This window comes from Equus przewalskii, chromosome 7 (genome assembly GCF_037783145.1).
Source record: "Equus przewalskii isolate Varuska chromosome 7, EquPr2, whole genome shotgun sequence".
In the NCBI taxonomy this organism is placed as follows: domain Eukaryota; kingdom Metazoa; phylum Chordata; class Mammalia; order Perissodactyla; family Equidae; genus Equus; species Equus przewalskii.
In genome coordinates this window covers 26,229,136-26,253,640 of record NC_091837.1, presented here as the reverse complement: position 1 = coordinate 26,253,640, position 24,505 = coordinate 26,229,136, and the positions used below count along the sequence as shown (strand labels likewise).

Sequence of the window (24,505 nt, the reverse complement as noted above, 5' to 3'; positions counted from 1 at the left end):
GGGTGTGCACAACACACATAAAACCAGCCTCCCCAGAGAAGCAAGATGCTCAGATGGCACCAGAGGGGAAGAAACGGGGGGGGGGGTGCATGAGGGAGGCAGCAGAGAATAACTCTGCACAGCAGGCAAGCCACCGCTGGACTCCCCCTGGACTCCAGCGCCAGCACTGTGCCCAGGCATCCGGCACTGAGACGCAGAGGAGCAGGGACACTGGATGAGCCCCACAGGCAAGTGTTGGCCACCACAGAAAGACTGCCAGAGCTGACCTGTGTCCTGACCACATTCCCAGTGCCTGCTTTCCCTGCTCTGCCAGGCTCTTCACTCCTGTGCAGGTTTCACCAGTTCCTTCTCCCCCAAGTTCTATCCTGTCCCCACCATGTGCCCATCAGAGGAGGGCACCATACTCTTCTTCAGAATTCCATCCTCAGAAGCTTCAGGAGGCTGCAGAATCCCCAGTGAACCTAGTGCCACAGATCAAGCACGCGGCAAAATCGTAAGGACTTTGAGTAGACAGATAACCCAGCCTCAGCCAGATCTTGGTTGATGCCAAGAATTGACAGAAGAGCACCTGGAAAAGGGAATGCAGGACAGTCTTACTTTGCCCTGAAATCCACCTCCATCCATTTCAGCCCCTTAATGGGGCCCTTTCCTGCTAAATTGTGGCTGCTCCCAAACCAAAATACAGACCACTGCCCAGGCATCTGCGATTAAAGCATAGATTCATTCATTCATTCATTCACAGTCCCAGGCATTGTTCCAGGTGCTGGGGACACAGATTTGGACAAAACAGACCAGAACCCTACCCTCATTGATCTCGCTTCCCAGGGACACGGACAGACGGTGAAGCCTAGACCTCAACAGTGATGGTGTCTATGAAGAAGACAAAACAGCGTGGTGATGTGGACAGAGTGATGGGCGAGGGGACGGAGGGCCAGTTCTAGCCAACGCAGTCAGAGAAGGGGCCTCCCTAACAGCCGAGTTGAAAAGAAGGAGCCAGACATGGGGAGAGGTAGGGAAAGTGTGTTTTGGGCAAAGAGGAGAGTCAAGAACACAGACATGGGAATTGCAGAATTAATTGTAGGATGGAGGGTTTCATCTGCAAGGATCTTAACGCTGGTCTCCAATTTGAGTGTGGATGATAGAAGCACCCACAGACGGCCCTGGAACAGCTGGGCATGGACCCCCACACTTTGGTCCCAGACTGGAAGGTCAAAGTGGTGCAGAATATATTTGAACATTTGCAGTGTGAAAAAAGGTGTTAAGCATGGGAAATCCCCATGGGTTTATCATCCCTGTGACCCACCAGCACCATCCTTTATAGGTTCTGGAACCTCATCCATGACCCTGTTCTCAGATGTGGCCCTTAAGCCTGGTTGTCAATGGAGCTTAGGCCAAGCTCAGAGGGGAATCTGGTCCCCTTTAGGCCAGAAACAGAAACACAAGTGGTTTTATGGATGCTAGGACCCTATCCAGGTTCAGCTGGTCAATTCCCAACAAGGTGCCTTCAGTCCATCTGCATTTTAAAGTTTGCCAATCCCCAAGCTACCCGGGAACCCTCAGGGAAAAACCCACTGACTGGGGGGCAGCTCATTCAGCACGCGGAGCTGCTGTTCTCACCACACACCCCTCATGCGTTTCAATGAAATTGTCTTCACTCAGGGCAACATTTGGCCCTGATCTGGACAGAGACTGAGACAATAAAGAACAGGGGCTCCCCAGGAAGCCATTCAGCAATACCCACAAAGGAAAAGGGACTTAGGCTGTAGCCCTAAATAGTTTTCAAGGAGGCATTACAGAAAGCAGGTAAATAAAACGTAATTTAAGTGTGTTTCCCTTGTTTAAACAACTTCATCAGGTGCACAGAAAACAGCAGGTTATAAAATGCTTTAAATTTCTTTCAATATTAAAAGTACTCAAAGAAAACTTTGTGACACTTTTTCTGAAGACTGAATTTCTCACCATGGCGAGAGGGACGATGCCCACGAAGGATGTCTGGCTGACAAAGATCTCGGAGACCACCAGCTCACTCCTGGAGTCATCCACCGGGTACTCCACTTGCCAGGTAATTTGCTGGGCCCCCGCCAGACCGCTGCTGTTGTCAATTCCAAAATCCACTTGCAAGATCTCATAGAAGGAGCCATTTGCTCTGGAAAACAAACACATGTTAAAGTGCAATTTAAAACCTAAGACCCAGCAGAATGTCAAGAATGCAATAAATTGCCACATTCCTCTTTGTCAACCAAAAGAATTACTGCCAAGTTCAACAAGTCACCTGGCAGCATCGATAGAGCCTAATTCACAGGCTGCCCATCAACGGCCCCAACTCAGAACGGGCAGATTATCCATCTTCAGGGCTGTGTGGAAAGCAGACTGTTCTTCTCTGAAGGAGTAGCTCAGACAGCTCTGGGCACACCATCACAGCTCTCTCCTCCCCAGCCCATGCATGCATATGCCACCATCCAAGCACCACACACAGGAAATGTCCCTAAAAACTATCTAGTTTTGCCATTACTCCAATCGTGAGGCACATCCTGCACTCTGGCTATCTGCTTCTACTTAGTTGTGTGTCTGTAGAAGAGTGGTTCAAACTCCGAACTTTAGATTGAGGGAGAATAGTGGTGACTTCACGGGCTCGTGGGAGCATCATGAGACCAAGAATGGGAAAGGATTTCATAAACTTCATGGTTCACTACACAAACTATGAGCGACACAATGAGGTGTTATTGTTGATTCTTCTTTTCATCCGCCTGAAGCGGGATGAGATGTAATGTAAGAAAATCCCACCTGCCTTAATTCATGAAGTGACAATGTTGTACGTGTTTGGAGGAGGGGGGAGAAAGGGGATAGGGCACATATAAGTGAAAAGACTAGTGATATTCTCAATATTTTTATATACAGGGAGCCTGTCATCATTGACACGGACTTGTAAATTGTAGGCTGACTATTGTGTTGACAGGAGCAGTTACTGAACAGAATTAAAACAAAAAGCCATCCAGCATGCAATTGGAGAATGACTCCTGTTCCATAAGCCTATTCCCATCTCACTAAATCTAGCTTTACCAGGATTCAAGGAATGTGACAGCAGAATGACCGATTCACAGTTGCCCAAGGCCTCAGTCACACCAACCAACGTGCTGCATTATTGCCAGTGGGCCTGCCTGGCCCAAAATGGGCTTGGAAGCCTCTGCCCTGCCTTTTGGGGTCTGGGCAGAGTCTTCAGTTTGAATCTCCAACTTTCAGCCTGTGAGGAAAGAGGTTTGAAAAGAACCTGTTGCCTGCAGCTTCCCCCTCAGAAATCTCCTACCATGGACAGCTCCCCTTCCTCTGAAGACTTCAGAACAGAGTGGAAAACCACAGCTGATGCTCGCCTCACATATGCCAAGATGTACCAGAGGCAATATTCAGGTAAAGCAACAGTATCGAGAGAACTGAGTTACACTGACCTGCCTGATGTGGAATTCTGCTCAAAATAGAACCACACTGGACTCCATACAACTGGTCGTGTCCAAACTTTTTCTCACTTAGCAGAAGTTTTAAGAAACTCTCAGATACCGTACTGTCCAATCCAGGAGCCACCAGCCACAAGTGGCTATCTGCATTCAAATGAAATTAACTAAAAAATAAATCAAATTAAAGATAGAGTTCCTCAGTCACACCGGCCCCATTTCAATTACTCGATAGCCTCATGTGGCTGGTGGCCACCATATTGGACAGTGCAGATAGAGAACTCCTGTCTTGCATTATACCCTGAGCAAGTCCTTTATGGCTTTCTAGCCTGTCTCCTCACCTGGAAAATAAGTGAACAGCAATGATGCCTGTCTGCCCACTTTCAGTAGAGCAGTGAGGATGGAATGAGTGAATGGATATGAACTTGCTTCATGCATTCTTCAGTACCAGGATCACATACTGTGATGGTATCAAAATCATCAAAGACACACAGCTCTGGAAGAGTCCAGGGACCCCCCACGGCCAAACACAGCCAGTGGTCCCAGCTGAGCCTAACCTGTGTGTTGGTATATGGCAACTATGAATCCTCAAGAATCTATTTGTAATGCTGTTTGCATGGGGAAGAAAATATGTTTTGGATAAGGATCCCTGGCTTCATGAGAGGACTGATGGGCACACATGGGAATCCCCTACCAGGGAACCCCTATTTACCTGAGCATCTTCAGTGAAAAGGCAAAGAAAAGAGAGAATAAGGGCTGAATTTTGAATTTCCAAAGGGATTTCAGGATCTGGGGAACTTTGGTGTTCAGTTCTCAGCTTCAGTCACTCCCATTTCCCATCCACCACACTCGAGCCTGAAGTCTCCTCTCTGGTCAGAGGAATTCTCCACATATCCATCTGTTGAGTCTCCTCCTATAAGAGACGCTCAGTCCTTTCACATCAGATCTTCAATTTCTCTTTGGGCTGTGCTGTGCTTGTAACAAGAAGTAAGGAGCTGCTTCTTTTTTTTTTTTTTTTAAGATTTTATTATTTTTTCCCTTTTTCTCCCCAAAGGCCCCCAGTACATAGTTGTATATTCTTCGTTGTGGGTCCTTCTAGTTGTGGCATGTGGGACGCTACCTCAGCATGGTTTGATGAGCAGTGCCATGTCCACGCCCAGGATTCGAACCAACGAAACACTGGGCTGCCTGCAGCGGAGTGTGAGAACTCAACCACTCGGCCACGGGGCCAGCCCCAGTAAGGAGCTGCTTCTAATACTTCCTGGGTTCTCAGCATTCAGTGGACCTCAGAAAAGCTAATGCCGAGAAAGGAAACGTCCAGTGAGAGAAGACTAAGAAGGGTAACTCTGTGTTATCAGCAGTTTAATCCTGCTGAATCCACATTCTGGCCTTGGGGTACAGAGAGGTGACCAGTCCTTGGGCAAAGGGGGCAGGGTCTGCATGAGAGGGCTGATCCCTGCTAACTGGGTTCTTCCTTCTCCTCTCTGACTTTCCAGGCTGCGAGCTGGATTACCTACAGGGATTTGTTCAAGTCCAGCTACAATTGCAATAACAATCAAGTCAGAGTCACTTTTATGCTTAAATTTTTATTTTAAGTCATTTCCCTCAAACCAGAGGAAGGGAGTTTTTACTTTTAGGCAGCCGACATGCTTGCTAATAAGTCCATTTCTATGGAAATGGGTTTATCCTATTAATTTTCCCTGCTCCTGATCTATTCTTGATAAGCCTTGCGAATTTAGAAAAGTGCTTCACGATTCTCTCAATTTAATAATTACCAACTGCCTTTGAGCAATCAGGATCAGTGTTTCAGCCATGAGATATTCATTAGACATTTCTCTCCAGGGTGCAGAAGTGCATGTGTGTGTGCGTGTGTGTGAGGGGTCAGGCAGGAACACTGCTTGGCTGTTTCTCCCTCAAACCAGAGCACACAGCCTTCTCCCAAAAGGATTTGCTTCCCAGAAGCCCCATTCCCCATGAAAACCTCTGCTTCAATAAAAGCTGAACCTCCTCCATGGGATCCTGGGACCCCTGAGGTGGGGCTGAGACAGCTTTTGAGAGCACAGTGTGGCTGCAGCTCAGACATGCAGCAAGAAGGAGGAGGAGAGATGGAGGCAGGGGAAAGGGATGGGGGACCCAACCCAACAGCTTGTCCCCAGGAGCCATTTCTCAGCATATCACTCTTGATGACAATAACGGTTGAAGGAACAGGATGGGGAGAGGAAGGGAGGAGGAAAGGGAGAAATAACGGAAGAGGGAAAGAGAGAGAAAGACTTCAAGAGCTTGATCTGTTCTCTAGAAGGTTACATAGATTATTTCTTCCCCACCCCTACAAACTTCTAGATGGTTCTGAGCTACCAGACCGAGAGGCTGCAGGTTTCCCCACACGACTTTTTCTAGAAATGGAGCAAGAGAGGCTGCCTCTGGCCTTAGGACCTCTGTGTTTTCTTATGAGCCTTTTTCTGGGCATTATCTTAAAAGCTGATCAAAAAGCAAGGTCAGCCCTGAACGATGATGACATTGAACAAACGCCCCAGAACAGGGCTGCTGGTTACTCACAGTAAATACGTGAGACGGAACTCCGAGTCCCCCGCAACTGTTCGCTCTGTGAGGACAAACGTGTGCCTGTACTGTTGCTGCCCCGACTACAGAAAGTTGTAGGAGTTCAACACATATTTGTTTAACTCACTGAATATACTTAAAAGGCCCAGCAGGACACCCCGGAAAATTCCAGGGGGTGTCGTCTGCATTCTGGGAGGCAAGAAGCTACCAGTCAGCTAGCCTTGACTCATATTTATACATCTTTCCTTTCAGAAAACGTGTCTGTCTCTACTACTAGAATGTAATTCTTTTCTTTTCTTTGTTCACCGTGTTTTAGAGCAGTTTTAGGTTCACAGCAAAATTGAGAGGAGGGCACGGAGAGAGCCCCAATATACACCCTGCCCCCACATGCACAGCCGCCCCCATTATCGACATCCCCCGCCACAGTGGGACATTTGCTATAGCCGGTGAACCTGCATGGACACTTCATTATCACCCAAAGTCCACAGCTGACATCAGGGTTTACTGCTGGTGTCTTACATTCTATGAGTTTGGACAAATGTGTGATGACAAGTATCCATCACGTAGCGTCTTACGGAGTATTTTCACAGCTCCACAAATCCTCTGCGCTCTGTGTCTTCATCCCTCCCCACCCCCACCAACTCCTGGCAACCACTTGTCTGTCTACCATCTCCACAGTTTTGCCTTTTCCAGAATGTCATACAGTTGGAATCATACAGTGTGTAGCCTTTTCAGACTGACTTCTTTCACTTATTAACATGCATTTAAGTTTCCTCTATGTCTTTTCATAGCTTTATAGCTCATTTCTTTTTAGCACTGAATGATATTCCATTGTCTGGATGGACCGGGGTTTATTTATCCATCTACCCACTGAAGGACACTGTGGTTTGTGGACATAAGTTTTCAGCTCCTTTGGGTAAATACCAAGGAGCAGGATTGCTGGATCACATGAATGTAAGTTCTTCAAAGGCCAAAACCTGTCATAACACTGCAGTCACTCAGTCCCCGCACATTCATTTATCCAGTGACATTTGTAAAGCACCCATTGTGTGCCACGCATTGGGAATCTCTTGGTAAACAAAATAGATGAGATCCCCGTCTTGCTAGTCAGGTAAAGAAATACATAAGGCAAGTCCTGGTCATGATAAACGCTATCCTAAAAATAAATTAGAAAAATTACATTCCTTTTTAAAAAGGTAAATAAATGTTTTTCATTTTTAAAGATTAAAGAGTATATATAATTTTTAAATAGTTATTTTTAATTTTAAAGTCAAATATAAATTACAACAGGAGACAATGGAGGGGTGTTCAGGGACAGCCTCGGGAAGGAGCTGACATTTGAACTGAGACATAAAGGACAAGCAAGAGCCAAACGGACCCTCAGCAAATGTTTGCTGAATAAGTGAGTGAATCTATTTTAAGCTCAAAAAAAAAATCATGGGGAAAATTTATCCTGACCCTTCAGCATGAACACTGGGTGTTAATTGGAAAAGAACGTCTTCCAGCCTTTGTTCACACACCAGCTGCTCAACAGGGCCCCCGGACACCCGGTTAGGACTCCACCCAGTCCTGCCACGCTGCCCCCGTGCCCTGCTACAAGTTCCCCACGGCCTTGCCTTCCAACATCCGGGTTGTTTATTCATTTATTACGTTGATTCCCTCTCTCACACACATGCATGAATGCAAAGGGCAGGAAGACAGGATTTTTCCCCATTTTTGCTCCCTACTACATCCCCGGCACTTAGAGCACTGTGCCTGCGACACAGCTGGTGCTCATTTAACACCTGTTGGATGAATGAATCAATCAATGAACACCAAACAATAGTCTGAGTGAGATCTCAGAAGAACATGTGTTTAGTGACACCAGAGAGACCGTGCCACAGTGTTGGAAGGAGACAGAAACTGGCAGGTCAGGGAAGGCCTCCTGGAGGAGGTCGCATTCCGGTTGATCTTTGAAGAATGGGCTGGTACAACAGGCAAGCACGACAGTCCCTCTGCTTGGGGTCCCTCGTCACACCCTCTCTCCTCCGGACATCCTTCCCCTCCCGACTCCCCACCATCACCCGTCCTCCCGGAAAGGCACAGAGCAAATCCCGGCTCATCAATCCCGTCAACGGGGCAGAGGTTCTTTAGTCTGTCTCCCTGCCTGTCACACAGCTCTTCGCACCATGATCTAAGGGCCAGCTCTCAGAATCTGGCATGAATAAATCATCTCCTGCAATTTCATAAAGTCCCGGCTCTACCCCCTCACTTCTGCTTGTCAAGGGTCACACTGCTGTCTCTGACCTTGCTGTGGAAGTGTTTCGGGTTGACAAAGCCGGCAGTGGTTGGCAGCTAAAGGTCTAAAAATATTGAAGAGCCTCTAGTCTGGGGGAGGGACTCACAATCTTTCAGACTCAAAACATTCCCTCCTCATTGGTTTGATTTCCTGACTTCCCAGCATCAAACTGCTATACAGAACCTAAAAAAATTCTAGGACTATGTCAACTGGGAATAGTCCATCAATAGGGGCTCCTTTAGTGCATTTTTGGCTGATTAGGTAAGTTAAATAGAAAACCCAGGGATTACAACGTGGTCCCTCTGTGCTGCACAGCCAGGGCCAAGCTTTCTGAACGATCCCCACCATGTTGTGTTTACAAAATTTGAAGTAGCTGCCAATATTTTTAAATGCAGAGAATTCACACCAAAAAAACCTGGTATTTCCAGCTAATTTGGAAAACTTTGGAGACTGAGCAACACTATGCCACATTCTATCAGCTGGAGCAGCCAAGCACTGCCCCCACCAATGGGGTTGAAACTCCAATAACCACGTTATCCATTTAGTGTGTCCTCCGGACCCCTGTAGACATCGCAATCTGAGAAAACGCATTTTGCTTTTGACCTTCTAGGAAACACCTTATGAGCTGTGTCCCTGGTCCACAGAGGACTCCTCATTCTCCTGGGAATTCGTCTCCCTATGTCCTCCTGCCTTGGTTTTATCCTGAGACCCAGTCCCCAGCCCTGGCTCTGGACTCGGTGGTGAACCCTGACCTCAACTGGCTGAGGAACACTTCCTAGGAATGTGAAATCCTACTAGAAAATTCCACAGTTGGCCAGGGCTGCTTTCTCAAGAAGAGATATGAAATCCCAGCAGCTGTGTGGTGGCATTTCCCACCAGAAGGACAGAGAACTGAAAGAAAAATACTGGAGTGAAAAGGATGGGGTAGAGATGAGGATAAGCATGCCTAGAATCTCTGGTGGACTTCTGCTTCCTGCTTCCAGGCCCTGGAACCCACTACAGTTCTGCTCTCGGGTTCCATGAAACACCTCCTCATCCTTATAGTTAATTCTCCTTTTGTTTAAGCTTGATTTAATTAGAACTTGATTTTCTCATCAAAAGTAAACCCAAATATTTAAAACATCCCTTTACTATACACCCATGCACTTTTGTACCTTAATCCACAGCCTAATGACCATGAATAAAGGTTAATTTACTGGAGAAGCTTTCAGTAGAGCCTCACAATCCTCATTAAGAACACCAAATTCATCATAAGGGTTCAAACAGAGGGGCCTAGAGTACTGGAGATTAGGACGAAATTTGCAAAAGCCCCAGTAGGAAAGAGTCCACAAGATTTTTTAACCACATTACGTATCAGCCAGGGCACCACCAGGAACTGGATGGCACACTCAAGGATATAAATAAAATGCCAGAAGAGACAATTTATAGAAGTGAGGTCAAAGCTATAGTAACTAAGAAAGGGTGGTGAAGCCTCACAGAATTAGCAATGGCAGGAAGCCATTACTAAGCCAGGGCCTCAAGGCCAAGGCAAGGAAGGGCATTACAAGGACCTGGTAAGAACACAGCCTCAGTCAGAAGAACGCAGCCACTGCCAAACCAGAGTGAAATGAAGAAGGAACCAAGGAACAAATCCTCTGGTCCCCCTGCCCTCAGATCCCCTGAGGCATCACCATTGGCTGGAAGCCAGAGGGAGAAAGGAGTCAGCTGACCCAGAGGTGACCTCTTCTGACACAGAGAAGCGAAGGGTGGAGAACGGACCCAGTGGGGCGGACAGAATAACCAGCACTGTCTCCAGTATCAGCTGTTTTTCTTCCCAAAAGCTGAACACGCAGAGTCCCCGGGAAAAGGCTTGGAGACTTATTGGTTCAAAGCATTTAAGGAAATCTCTGGCCAATTGTTAGGTGACCACTAAGCTAACTGAGCAGAGATTTCAGGGGCCACACATGACAAAGACTACAGATACTGCACAATCACTTCAAGAAATTCACTATAAAAAAAAAAAAAGGCAGCATCAACAACAAATCCTGGAAAAGGGAAAGAATCTGATTTTCATTGTTGCCATATTCTATCATTTAAAATGTTCAGTTTCCATCAAAAATTTAAGAGATGTGCAAACAAACAAGAAAGTATGGCCCATTAAGGGGGTGCAGGGGTAGCAGTTAATAGGAACTATCCCTGAGGAAGATCAGACGTTATTATTAGTAGACAAAGACCTTAAATCATATATTTTAAACATATGAAAAGAATTAAAGGAAACTTTCTCTAAAGAACAAAAGAAAACTTTGAGAATGATGTCTCACTAAATGGGAAATACCAATAAGGAGGTAGAAATTGTTTCAAAAGAACCAGATAAAACTTCTAGAGTTGAAAAGGACAGTAACCGAAATGAAAAGTTCACTAGAGGGATTCAACAGCAGATCTGAGCAGGCAGAAGAAAGAATTAGCCAACCTGCAGATAGATCAGGTGAGATTATCCAGCCTGAGAAACAGAAAGAAAAGGATAATAAAGAGAAATGAACAGAGCCTAAGAGACCTGTGTACAAACATGCACATATTTTACTAAGTTTCCAGTAAGCAATTAGGCAAGAAAAATAAATAGAAGGCATTCAGATTGGAAAGGAAGAGGTAAAACTATTCCTATTCACTGATGGCATGACATTTATATACAAAATTCTAAAGAACCTACACACATATATACAAGAATAAAACAATGTTAGAAATAAAAAAAAAAGTTCATCAGGTTGTAGGATATAAGATCAACATACAAAAGTCAATTGTATTTGTATACACTAGCAATGAACAATCCCAAAATAAAATCAAGGAAACAATTCCATTTATAATAGCATCAAAAAAATAAAGCTTAGGAATGAATTTAACAAAAGAAGTGCAAGACTTATATGCTGAAAACTACAAAACATTGTTGAAAGAAATTCTAAAAGACCTAAGAAAATGGAAAGACATCCCATGTCCATGCTTTAGAAGACTTAATATTGTGAAGATGGCAATATGTCCCAAAGTTATCTACAGATTCAACACAATCCCTATCAAAATCCTAGGTGCCTTTCTTGCATAAATTAACAACATGATCTTAAAATCCATGTGATAATTCAAGGGACCCAGAAGAGCCAAACAACCTTCAAAAAGAAGAACAAAGTAGGAAGACTCACATTTCCCAATTTCAAAACTTACTACAAAGCTCCAGTAGCCAAGACTGTGTGCTACTGGCATAACAGACGTAGAAATCAGTGGAACAGAACTGAGAGTCCAGAATTAAGCCCTCACATTTATGGTTAATTGATTTTCAAAGGCATGCCAAGACAACTGAATGGTGGAAAAAATAGCCTTCTCAACAAATGGTGTTGGGACAATTGGACATCCACGCAGAAAAGGTTGAGTTGGGACGCCCATATCACACCACATAGAAAAATTAACACAAAGCGGATCAAAGACCGAAGTGTAAGAGCTAAAATTATAAAACTCTTAGAAAAAAAAAATAATCTTCGAGACCTTGGTTTAGGCAATGGTTTCTCAAATATAACACCAAAGCACAAGCACAAAAAAAGAAAATTGGATTTCATCAAAATTTAAAACGTTGACACTTCAACTTCAAAGGAAACTATCAATTAACTGAAAGGCCAACCCCAGAAAGGGAGAAAACATTTGCAAATCACATATCTGATAAAAGATGAGTGTCCAGAATACAGACAGAACTTTTACAACTTGACAATTAAAAAATAAAAATAATTAAAATGGAGCAAAGCATTTGAATAGACATTTCTCCAAAGAAGATATTCAAACGGCCAATAAGCACATGAAAAAATGCTCAACATCATTAACCGTTAAGAAAATGCAGATCAAAACCACAATGAGGGGCTGCCTCGTGGTGTAGGGGTTAAGTTCAGTGTGTTCCACTTTGGTTATCTAGGTTCACAGGTTTGGATCCTGGGCACAGACCTACACCACTCATCAGCCATGCTGTGGTGGCGACCCACATATAAAGTGGACGAAGATTGGCGCAGATGTTAGCTCAGGGCGAATCTTTCTTATCAAAAAAAAAACCACAATGAGATACTATTTCAAACCATCAGAATGGCTATAATCAAAAAGACAGATGAAAATAAGCTGGCAATAATGTGAAAAAATTGTAACCCTCATGCATTGCTTGTGAAAATATAAAGTGGGACGGCTGATTTGGAAAATAGCTTGGCAATTCCTCAAAAAATCAAATATAATATTACCATGCGACCCAGAAATTTCGCTGCCAGGTATACACACAAGAGGAATGAAAACATAGATCCTCATAAAAAGCTGTTCACCAATTTTCATAGCCGCACTATTCATAATAGCTGAAAAGTGAAAACAGTCCAACAGTCCATCAGTTGATGAACCAATAAACAAAATGTGGCATTTCTACACAACAGAATACTATTTGGCCATTAGAAAAATGAAGGACTGACACCTGCTACAACGTGCATGAATCTTGAAAACATTATGCTACGTGAAAGAAGTCGGACACAAAAGACCACATAACATATGATTCCATTTATATGAAATATCCAGAACAGGCAAATTCATAAAGACAAAAAGTAGATTATGGTCGCCAGGGGCTGGGGAATGGGAACCCACTGCCAGTGGGTACAGAGTTTCTTTGGAGCGGGTGATGAGAATGTCTGACATTATAAAGTGGGATGATTGTGCAACTTTGTGAACATACTAAAAACCACTGACCTGGAAATTTTGAAAGGATAAATTTTTATGGTATGTTCATTATACCTCCATTTATTTAAGTGAAAAAAAAAGAATGAGAGGAAAAATCAAGTTGCAAAAGGATGCGCATGGTATAATACTTTTTACAAAAGTAGTAAACACATGCAACCATTCTTATACAGTTTATATTTAAAAACTATAAGAACCTGCATGGTAATGATGATGTCTACCTCAGAGAGGGAGGAAACACAGTGAAATCAGCAAGAGGTACAGAAGGGCTCCAATTATATCTGTAATATTTATTTCGTTTAAAATTTGAAGAAAATAAAGCCAAATAATAAGAGTTAACAGAGCTGGGGTGGGTAAATGCATATGTGTTATATTACTTTCCATACTTTTTTCTAACCAAGAAACACTTTACTTAAAAACAGAAAGCTACCATACTCAACTGTCTCTCTCGTTTGGTTTATTCTGCTTTTGTTTAAATCTCAAATACATTTTTCTGCTATAACTACTCCAAGAAACTCTCCATCTGACTCCTAAACCAGCTCGTGACAAGTCAGCCAACCCATGGCCCCACTTCCCAAACACAGGAAAATGACATTATATTCTTCTTCTTTTTCTGTTTTTAAGTACTTTAAAGTACCTCGCGCAGCCTGCTATGAGTGACCTTATTTTTGCTTACCAACAGTTTCCCAGAGCTGGAAACAATAAATCTTGGTAATGAGCCAACACTTTGGGCACCTCCACTTTCTCAGCTGCCAAATCCGGGACGTTTCTCACACTAACAAGTCACCCTCTCTTCCAGCTATTTGATTTTATCAGCATCACCATGACAGGCCCGGAGACAGCCAAGACAATTGCCACAATTAATTTTTTTTTTTCCCTCTGCCTCTATCTTTCTGACAACATCCCAAAAACCCTTCCAGGAAATGCCGGCCCAGAAACCATCTTACACCAACTCCCTAAATACGACTTTCCAGAGTCGTCTTTCTCGGTTTCTTTCTCTCACCAACCTTGAGGAAATGCTTGCTCTATAAAATGACTCACAGAATCCACCTTTGTTTAGGTGTTTTTAAAGGGGACAGACAAACCCACGCTGACTGACATGAGAAACAGCGTCCCAGGCTCTAGACGTATATGCACAGAGGATGGTGTACATGACCTTGTTAGCGCCCCTCAGCTTCACGTGAGAGTGGAGCTGGGAATCTGTATTTTGACTTACAACATAAGGTTAATTTTTAAATAAATAATACACTCCTAGGATTCAAAATTCAAAAAGTACAAAAGAAAATAGCGAAAAGGGGGCCGGCCCAGTGGCACAGCGGTTAAGTGCACACGTTCCGCTTCAGCGGCCGGGGGTTCACTGGTTCAGATCCCGGGAGCACACATGGCACCGCTTGGAATGCCATGCTGTGGTAGGCGTCCCAGATATAAAGTAGAGGAAGATGGGCACAGATGTTAGCTCAGGGCCAGTCTTCCTCAGCAAAAAGAGGAGGATTGGCAGATGTTAGCTCAGGGCTGATCTTCCTCAAAAAAAAAGAAAAGAAAAGAAAATAGTGAAAAGTCTTCCTTCCATGGCTGCCCCCAGACCTCCAACTCCGCTCCCCTCAACCAACCAAAGTTATTATTCCTTTTGATACTGGCCTTCCAGAGAGAGTCTGTGCATCTACAGGCACGAATACGTGTGGTTCTTCGCCTTGTTTTTACCGAAATGGTGCACATCATGTGCTCTGTTCCGCCTCTAGAATATTTGATGTCTGGCCCAAAGGGAAGGCAGAGATGTGGGCATTCTCCTCCCTGACAGTGGAACAGTCTGGCTGGGAAGCAAGGACAGAATGAGTCACATGCCCCATCTTACCCCAGGGGCCAGCAAGGGCAATCCTCTTACACACCCAGAAGGAGGTGGTGAGCCACGTTCATGACTGGGGCACAAGGAAACCTGGCTGCGGTTGTCACACAGATACGAGGCGAGCCTCCAGGACTCGCCACCAGTGCAACCCCAGAGCCCATGTTGGAGAGACGCTCAACGGAACACTCCGTCATCTCTTCACGCCAGCACGTTTACTGAGAGAGGACTGTGTCCCCAGCTCGGGGCCAGAAGGGGAAAGTGGAGAGCAGAGTCCCACACAGAAAACTCTGCTTACTTTTCAGAATCTGCTTCTAAATGAAAACCTGTCCCATGTCCTGTGCTAGGAAGGAGCTCATTAAGCGGAGATTCTTCTCCTGCCTAACGGGCGGGTCAGCTCCTGCAGGTGAGAGCAGCTGCTAATGAGACCAGGGTCCCTGGGTCGAGCCCTGTGCACGCTGGTTAGCTGGCTTCCTCCAGGTGGCCATGGAAGGCACCTATAGGTCCAGCACCCTGCAGGCTCCCATGGTCACCAGGGGCCAGCTGGCGGCTGCAATCAGCACCAATTTATTCCCAGTCGTGGTGTTTCACCTGCTGAGAAACAGGAGCAACATCCTGCAAAAAGGATGACACTGGGCTCTCCATTAAGGGGACTGGAACAATTAGATGACCAGGGCTCTCTTTGTGGCTGACCCAGCAAAGACCAGGCCTAAGATGAGCAGCCTGCAGAACCCCAGATCAGAAGAATGCTCACTTTCACCTAAAGCAGAATTTAAAGCTCACAGACATCTGACCGTAAGCCCCAGGGGAATTCACTGCTCTCGGACCAGGGTTGGAGTTAGAAGATGCAAGAATAATGCAGTTTATACCTACAGCCTGGAATTTTCTCCCAAATTTCAGACTCCTTCGTCCAACTGCCCATTCAACAGCTCCAGTTAGGTGTCCGACAGGCATCTCAAACTTGGCGCTCTTCACCAAAACCAAGACCACCCCCACCGTGAGCTCTTCACCGTTAAAGGCAAGGCCGTCCATCCTTCCAGTTACTCAGAGCAAAACCTCGGTCATCCTGAACGCTTCTCTTCCCTTAATAATCCACATCCGATACGTCCAGAAAGCCTACCTGGGAAATACGGTTTTTAAAAATAATGTCACTCTCCCCATGTCTACTCCTTCTATACTGGCCCAAGCCGTTATCCCCTCTTTCTGGGTTACTGTAACCGTTGCCTCCTAAATGATCTCTTGCTTCCACCCTCAGCACCATCCCTCCACTGTATTTCCTCTAAACAGCAGCCAGAGTGCTCCTGTTAAAACAGAAGCCAGGTATTTCCACTCTCAAAACCCGTGAGGAATTTTCATCTCATTCACATAACAGTCAAAGTCCTTATAAAGATCTACAAGGCCCTCCACAACCCGGCTGCTGTGCCCCACGGCCTGTTACCTCCCTGAACCCCTTTGCCACCACTCTCCCCTCGCTCACTCTGCTGAAGTCCCATCTCCTGCTCTGTGATCCCTGACACTCCCCACCACCGCTTTTTCTCAGTAGCACCTAACAGCATCCAACATACTGTATTCTATTTATTTGCCTTTTCTGTCTACTAGATTGTAAACTCACTGACGGAAGGGATTTTTCTTCATGTCCCCTGCAATACCTCCAACGCCTAGAAAAGTACTGGCCCATAGAGGGCACGCCATAAATAGATCACGAACGAATGAATGAGCTGTGAACCACGGAGTTCGCACTTCAACACCACACCTTTTGGGCTTCCTCCGAGTGTAGCATTTTGATCCCTGAGTATGAGGTCGCTCCTGTCCATCCCTGGCTAGGTCTGTCCATGCGTCACTCATTCCCACTCTCTTCCGGTACAGATACTCATCTAAGGGCTTCTTCCTCATCCTCCGTAACAGCAGGGGGAAGGTGAGATTTTCTGGGTTTCAGCTTCCCTGCATGGGGCCTCCGATCAGTCTAAAGTCACAAAACAGAAATTCATACAATGCTGTGCCCTGCTTCCAAGTGTCTGCTTCTTCTGGTCTCTCTGCACATCCTTCAGGGAGCTGGGTTTTTTGTATTTCCTCCTGAGTTTACGGTTGTCAACTGTGAGAGTATTAGTGTGATCCAAACTGCTCAGCCATGACTGGACTTGGAACCACCAATGCTAATTTTTTACATTGTGGTATCAATACTTAACATGAGATCTACGCTCTTAACAAATTTTTAGTGTCTAATACACTATTATCACCCATAGGCGCAATGCTGTGCAGCAGCTCTCTGGAACTCATTCACCGTGCAACCAGTGCTAACGTTTTGGAGGCAGGCACTCTTACAGCAGACTCAACAATAAGCAAGGGCAGGAGCCTGCTGTTCCAAGGAGTACAGCGAATGATAACGATGCCCAGCTTTGCCCATGGAAGTACAACATCTACCTTTGGTTCAACCACTCCCAAAGCTTGTGGCACCTCCAAATCACCGGGAATTATTTCAAGACGACGAAAGCAAACAAAGAAATTTGAAGACAGACAGACACTCCAGGGTATTCAAAAACAAACCCAAACAGAATCTCTAATCTCATTAACCTTGAAATTGAGCAGAGTTAAGAGAAGCCCACAAATAGACTGACATTCCGAATGCCATTTGGGTCAAAAGTCTGATTAGGATTCTTGTAACCTTCAATTTACCTGGCGGCTTTTCAATAAATGTCAGCTGGGCAGGAATTCAGGGGAAGAGATTTGCAGGCTCCTGTAATCCCAAAGTGTATCAATCTCCCTAAGCGACGAGCTCTCCTTCAGGAAACAGGAATTCTCCTGCCACCAATTAATTAAAAGCCAATGATCCCGTCACATCTCCTCCTTGGCCCATTGTATTAATTACAACAGGCCCAAAATCTTTCTTATAGGCCAATTACTCTACAGTAATTAGGGCTTAAGCCAACCACAATTAACAAGGATTATGTGCATGTCACTTCTCTGACTTCTCCTTTGCTGATTATATCTATTCAAGAACTCCTGAAATTCTTTACATGGAATTGAGCCTATGCCTATCCTGCCATATTTTGATTAAGAAAGATTAACTTGGTCCGGAGAAGCAAGTGTGAACCAGAATCATGCAGGAAATAATAGAAGTGATAGGGGAAAAAAAGGCTGCTCGTATACCCAGTTACAGGATGCAAAAATAAGATGGTCCAGGACAGGGAAGGGCTCCATGTATAGGTTTCAGGGAAGGGGACATGGCGGTCACACAGGATTCGTGTACCAGCACCTTGAACTTGTCCACGTCAATCTCATTTTCACAACCAGGTCCACCTGTGCGTGTTCTCAGGCCTGAAAATGATTCCGGATAATGATGAGATCCGATGTGAGTCAGCACCAGGTCAGACCCTTGGAGGAAAAAGACCACTAATTGGCCTGAAACAATAGAATGAAAGGTGACATCTGTTCTGGTGGCTGTGCCAGGCTACACTAATGAGGGGCTCTGCAGCCGTGGGATGGCCTTTCAGCAAGCTGACCTTTGGCATCATGCACATGTCCCCGCACACCCACCACCACTGGGGAGGGGCATGAGCATGCTGGGGGACAAAGCACAGCTCGGGGGTGGGGGGCCAGTCTTGGACTCACGCCTGACATCCAAGCAAAGAGAAATCCCTACTTCAGCTCTGAACCTTCAAGGTCCGTGCCTGCAAAGCCAGTTTCTTTGAAAACGCCATTCAGTCTTAAGGCCATAATTAGCTCTCTCTGATGCGGGCTGGTTGATTCACCCTCATGAGAGAGAGAGATGGTGAGTCTGGGGACCACACTTTGGGAACACAGAATGAGAACACGTTGATGGAGATGCATGAGCTTCTAATGGGAGCCGAACATTTGAAGTTAGGACCGTGCCAGAACATTAAGGCCAGCATGCCTAGGAAGACATAATAAGGAGCTGTTGTCTACACCCAGTCTCGAATTCTGCCAGAGCTTCACAAACTTACACTCTTAGGCTGGGTCTCTAAGGTCTGGATTATAACTCATTCATTCAAGCAGTCAGTAGAATATATTTGAACATCTACTGGGTGCCAAGCTCTGTTGTCAGCTCTGGGCTCCACGGTGAGCAAGGCGGATGAGGTTCCTGCCCTCCCAGAGTTCATGTTCTAGCGGAAGGAAATGATTAACAAGCAAATAAAAAAATAAATAAGGCAACCTTTAAATAATGAATTTGGTAGTCATTAGTGACCTTCCCTAAATACTTGAGCACCCTATTTTCTGGACACAGGAGAGGATCGCACTTCTGGCCCCCCTGAGCTTGGGTGGAGCCCAGTGACCATTTCTGACCAACACATTTTGACTCTCCCTTCCATGCAGGAATATTTATTCACCAGCACAAGTCTCTGTTTCCCACTGCCACAGCCACCAGTGACTTTCAAGGCGAGGTGCTATTTTGGCCACCTGAGAGACAGTGATGGTCAGAGTCCCCAGCTGAACCTCAATGGGCTCATAGCGTGAGTGAGAAACAAACCTTCGTTGTTTTCAACCGCTGAATTAGGGGATGGTTTGTTATCACAACATAAACTAGCCCCTCCTGACTGACACAGAGCTATGCAAACACGAAGACAGAAGGCAATGAAGTGATGGGGAGAGGGATCATTCAGACAAAGTCATGAAAGGAGGCCTCTCTGAGAAGAGACATTTGAGGGCTGAGACTTCAGTGATGGAAGACAAGGATCAGTGTTCCAGACAAGGGGAACAGCAGGGGCGAAGGCCCTGAGGTGATAATATTTGCCATGTCCGAGCGCACATGTCCTACACACACATGCAACTATTCACACACTCACATGCACACATTCACTGATGCACCACACACTTATACACACACACAAACACCGGCACAAACCCACAGTAGGAGTAGCGAGCGGGAGGCAGAGGGTGAACAGGTGTCTGCCTCGTAGTCCACCTGCAGACACTTCCATGGACCAGCCTCCAGCCTGGAGAGCCAGTCCTCAGTAACAGAGGCCTTTTTCATAAAACCTCCTGCATCCTAGCAAGGGGCAGAGCTTTCCAGAGACCAGCTGCAAATATGGACACCCCCACCCCCACCCTGGCTACAGAGACCTAACCCCATTCGGTTCTCTATCAGCATAAATTACAAGAAAACCAACCCAACCACTGAGACACCAGAGAAGTCAGGAGCATCGTGGTTCCACAGCCGGGTGGATCCTGGAGGCCCTGAGCTGGTGTTTCAGAGCGGCGCCCCTCTGGGTACCGGTACACACCGAGCACTGTGCTGGGGCCACTATCACTTACGTTTCACTGTGGTCCCTGAGACAGGCTCTATCATTGCCAAGTGCCTCATGATGGGCCAGCCTCAGAAATGCCAAGTGACTCACCCACAGCGTCACAATTAGCAAGTGGTGGAACCAGGATTCCAACGAAGATCTGCCTGCTAAGTCATGACTATAATATCCTTGTTATGGAAAGAGCTGAGACCTAATCAATTAAATTGCTCGCACCCTAAAGAAAGTGTGTGCTAACAAACAGACAATGGCCTGCAAAGCACAGAAAGAAACGGGTTGGAGGAAATGGAAACCCTGGCCCCCTTTATAGACGGGATTCTGAGCTGCAGATGGAAGCCCTCAGCATGGAAAGAGCACCTGCCTGAGGATGAAGGCGAAGAGAATGCAGAAAGGTGAGGCAGGCAGGAGCAAGGGAGAGAACTCTAGCATCAGAGGTCTGAGATCCAGCCAGTGAACCAGATTCTCCCCCGGGCCGCCCCAGTACTGGAGCAGAGCATTCTCCTTGATATTTGGTTAAGCTGATTTAAGCTCCTTCTGCTTGCAACTGAAAAAAAAAAATTGATATAATATGACAGCATTAAAGTCTATCATGAGGTGGAGATACAGTATTTTATGACACACAAGTGGCATTATTTCACTTGCCTCATAATTTCAACTGTGGTGAATTCCACTGGCATTTAACCATATTTCAGCTGATATACGGGGAGAGCCGAATAGAGCAATGAATCAGTATCAAGTGCCAGACAAACCTCATTTCTTAAAGTCTAGTACTTTCTTCCATGAGCAGCCTAATCTTTCCAGAAAATGGACCCGAATGCCAGTATGAAACCCTCCTTGAAGTGCCTAAGTCACAAACACTTACAATGACACATCTCCCAACCCAGTCTCTAAGCTCGTCTTGAAATCCAGGGAGACCATTTGCCAGTTTTTTTCTGTTTCAAAATCTTGAGCTAAGTGGCTAGCATCCCATCACAGTTCAAACAAGTGAAGAACCCACAGAGTTGAAGATAATGCAATTTCAGGAAGACTCCATATTGTGCTCTTACAACTTAAATGGATCAAAACAAATTAAGTGCCTTTAGCAGCCTCTCAACCATCTTGCACTTAAAATGTTCAAAGGAGTCTCTTAGGCGACTGCAGTAAAGTATTAAATTTTTTAAAAGGACTTTGTATTAAAAGACCAAGACATATTCATGAACTCCACCAAAAGGATGCTCAATGTCCTTCCAGCCCCAACATTATTCAAAACGTACTAACCCCAGTGCACATGTGATATTGTAAGGGACATTTGTGATTTCACAGTTCCCGTGGATCAGAAATTAGAGAGCACCTTAGCTGAGGGGTTCTGACTCAAGGTCCCTCCTAAGATTGCGGCGAGGGTGCCAGCCAGGGCTGCATCATCTGAAGGCTTGACCGGGGCTGGAGGATCCACTTCCAAGCTGGGTCAGTCCCAAGGCTGTGGGCTGGAGGTCTCGGCTCCTCATTATGCAGCTTCTCCAGAATGCTGCTTGAGTGGCCTCACGACATGGCGGCTGGCTTTCCCCAGGATGAAGATCCAAGTCAGCAGAGAGGAAGGTGCAACACCTTTTATGACCTCGTCTCTGAAGTCCCACATCATCACTCCCACCACACTGAATTCTTTAGAAGTGAATCACTAAGTCCTGCCCACGCTCAAGGGGGGGAAATTAAATGCCACCTCTTAAAGGGAGGTACAGCATAAGAAGAGAATACCTATTTTAGAACCACATAGGCCTCCTGAGCAAACGTCAACAAGCATTGAGCTCGGAACGTGGAGGCTAGGCAGACGTGGGGTTGCATCCCCGTCTGTCATTAGTTACCTTTAACCCTTTCACACTCCATCTCCTCACCTGTAAATGAGGACAACAACATCTACATTGCCCAGTTATTGTGAGAATTTAATTAGATAATACATGCAAAGTATTCAACACAGTCCCTGGCACATAGGAAGAATTCAATCCATCATGATTAACCTATTAATTACTATTAAGAATAAAGGAGGGGCTGGCCCCGTGGCCGAGTGGTTAAGTTTGCGCGCTCCGCTGCAGGTGGCCCAGTGTTTCGTTGGTTCGAATCCTGGGCGCGGACATGGCACTGCTCATCAAACCACGCTGACGCAGCGTCCCACGTGCCACAACTAGAAGAACCCACAACGAAGAATATACAACTATGTACAAGGGGGCTTTGGGGAGAAAAAGGAAAAAAATAAAATTTAAAAAAAAAAAAGAATAAAGGAGAACCACTTAGCGTTCTTTGCACAGTTAATCTCTGGTGTAACCCTGCCCCCAACATAACTAAAACATCATAGATGGATTTACGGAGCTAAATAATAGAGAATTATTTTTTAAATGTATAACTGATAAGTTTTAAACAGTGTCCTACAAATAATAACATGATATCAGGTCATTGATGCCCCCAAGACATTCTGAGTTGCACTGTGACAAAACAAATGTCCACATTTCATAAAAGTTTATAGGTAGATCTTGCCTTCAAAAGATGCCAGAACCAACTGAGGGTTATACATCAGCCCTCTTCCATCTAGGACCATTCAAACTGGCTGCCTCTCTTTTTAATTGGAAAGAAGTCAGAAAATTGTGAATGTGATATTGCAGGAGCGTTGACTGGCATAAAAAATTCAAGCTTCTAATATGATACTAATATTTATACTAATAGCACCTACTTTTCCTACACGCTAGCTGTGGGACCACGGACAAGTCACTTAACCTCTCTTAGTCTCCGTTTTCTCAACCGTAAATGAAAGTACTGAAGACCTGACTTCCCATGTTCTGTCAAGTACTAAACATGTCTGACTCCTCTGAATTTATCTGTGGGTGACGTCCAAGAATAGGTAAGAAGAAAGCTCCTGCAGGCAAACCCAGAGACAACTAAAGGGATGGGTGCATATGTAAGTAGTAATTGCAAATGCATGGCTTGAGGAAAAACGTCTCTCAGGACCAACATCCAGCAGAAAATGCTGATGGGGCCAGCCGGGTTGCATAGCAGGTGAGCTCGCGAGCTCCACTTCAGCGGCCCAGGGTTCACCAATTCGAATCCTGGGCATGGAACTGTGCACCACTTGTCAAGCCATGCTGTGGCAGGCATCCCACATGTAAGGTGGAGGAAGATGGGCATAGATGTTAGCTCTGGGTCTATCTTCCTCAGCAAAAAGAGGAGGATTAGCAGTGGATGTTAGCTCAGGGCTAATTTTCCTCAAAAAAAAAAAAATGCTGATAGAAATATGTAAATACATGCTGAAATATGATAAGACAAATTTCTCCAGTTGAGTCTTGTTCTTAATACTAAGACTTTCTTAGTAGACTAGAACGTAGTCTACAGATAATGAGTTGCATCCCTTTTCTTCTCATTGTATCAAGTAGGTTTCTCTGACATGAAGCATTTCAAACCTAGTGGCTCAAACCACAACCACCCATCCAGCAGCTGGCCATGGGGGCAAGCAAAGTCCAGAAAAAGAATTGCCCAGCTGAGCCCAACCAAAATTGCAGACGCAGATAATTATATATGAAGTAAATCGTTGTCTGAGACAGCTCCACCTTAGGGTGATTGGTTTTGCAGCCACAACTGATGCGTAATCTTTATAAATTGTTTCTTTCCCGTCTTATTGTCTTGGCTAGACATTCAGCACAATGTCAGAGCAGAGACACCAGCGTAACTGCCTTTTCTTTTTTCCTAACTTTGATTTCCTCTTAAATATAATGTTTCTTTTAGAGTTCTGGAAGATACTGTCTATCAAGTTAAGAAAGTTTCTATTTCTACTTTGCTAAGAGTGGTTGCATAAATTAAGAGCTAAAATAGAAACTGTTCTCATTCTGTAGGCACTGAACAGCCCTTCCCAGACGAATGCAAAACATTCCAGCAGACCACTTTGGGAACATACTGAACAGCTTACAATGGAAGAGACAAGACCAAGATGTAGGAGACACTTAAATAATAACACAGGACAGCATACGGCCGAATGAATATGAAAGGGATGACCTCCGGTTCACCATAGGTTCAGAGGAGAATGTGAGCTTGGCTTTTTAGAGAAATAGAAGATGGGAAACAAACATTTCGGTGAGAGCATAACAAAAGATGAAGACATAGCAGAGAGGAGAAGAGGGCAGAATGTGCTGGACAAGTGCATCAAGGCAGTACCACGCGTTCGCCTCGCCATTGCTTCTTCCAGACACATAGGAAGCCTACCTTTCCCCGCTGCCCTTGAAGCTATGTCTGCATACTGACCAATGAAATGGGGGGAGAGGTAATGGAAGCCGCTTCCATGCCTGGCCTCCGAAAACGTCCTATGAGAACTTCCAGGGTTTCCATGGAAACCTCGAAGATGGCACGGCCACGAGCATAGTTTCCAGATGGCAGAGGCGAGGAACAGAAG

General features: G+C 45.3%; 1 protein-coding gene across 3 annotated transcripts in view; it reads right to left on the bottom strand.

The window, feature by feature from the left end:
- TMEM132B (transmembrane protein 132B) overlaps positions 1-24,505 on the bottom strand; it is a 355,698-nt gene that overhangs the window by 81,911 nt on the left and 249,282 nt on the right. For all 3 annotated transcript variants that reach the window (XM_070627290.1, XM_070627291.1, XM_070627292.1), the window contains one exon: positions 1,960-2,146. In XM_070627290.1, coding sequence (XP_070483391.1) covers positions 1,960-2,146 — 187 coding nt within the window. The remainder of the gene's footprint in view (positions 1-1,959; positions 2,147-24,505) is intronic.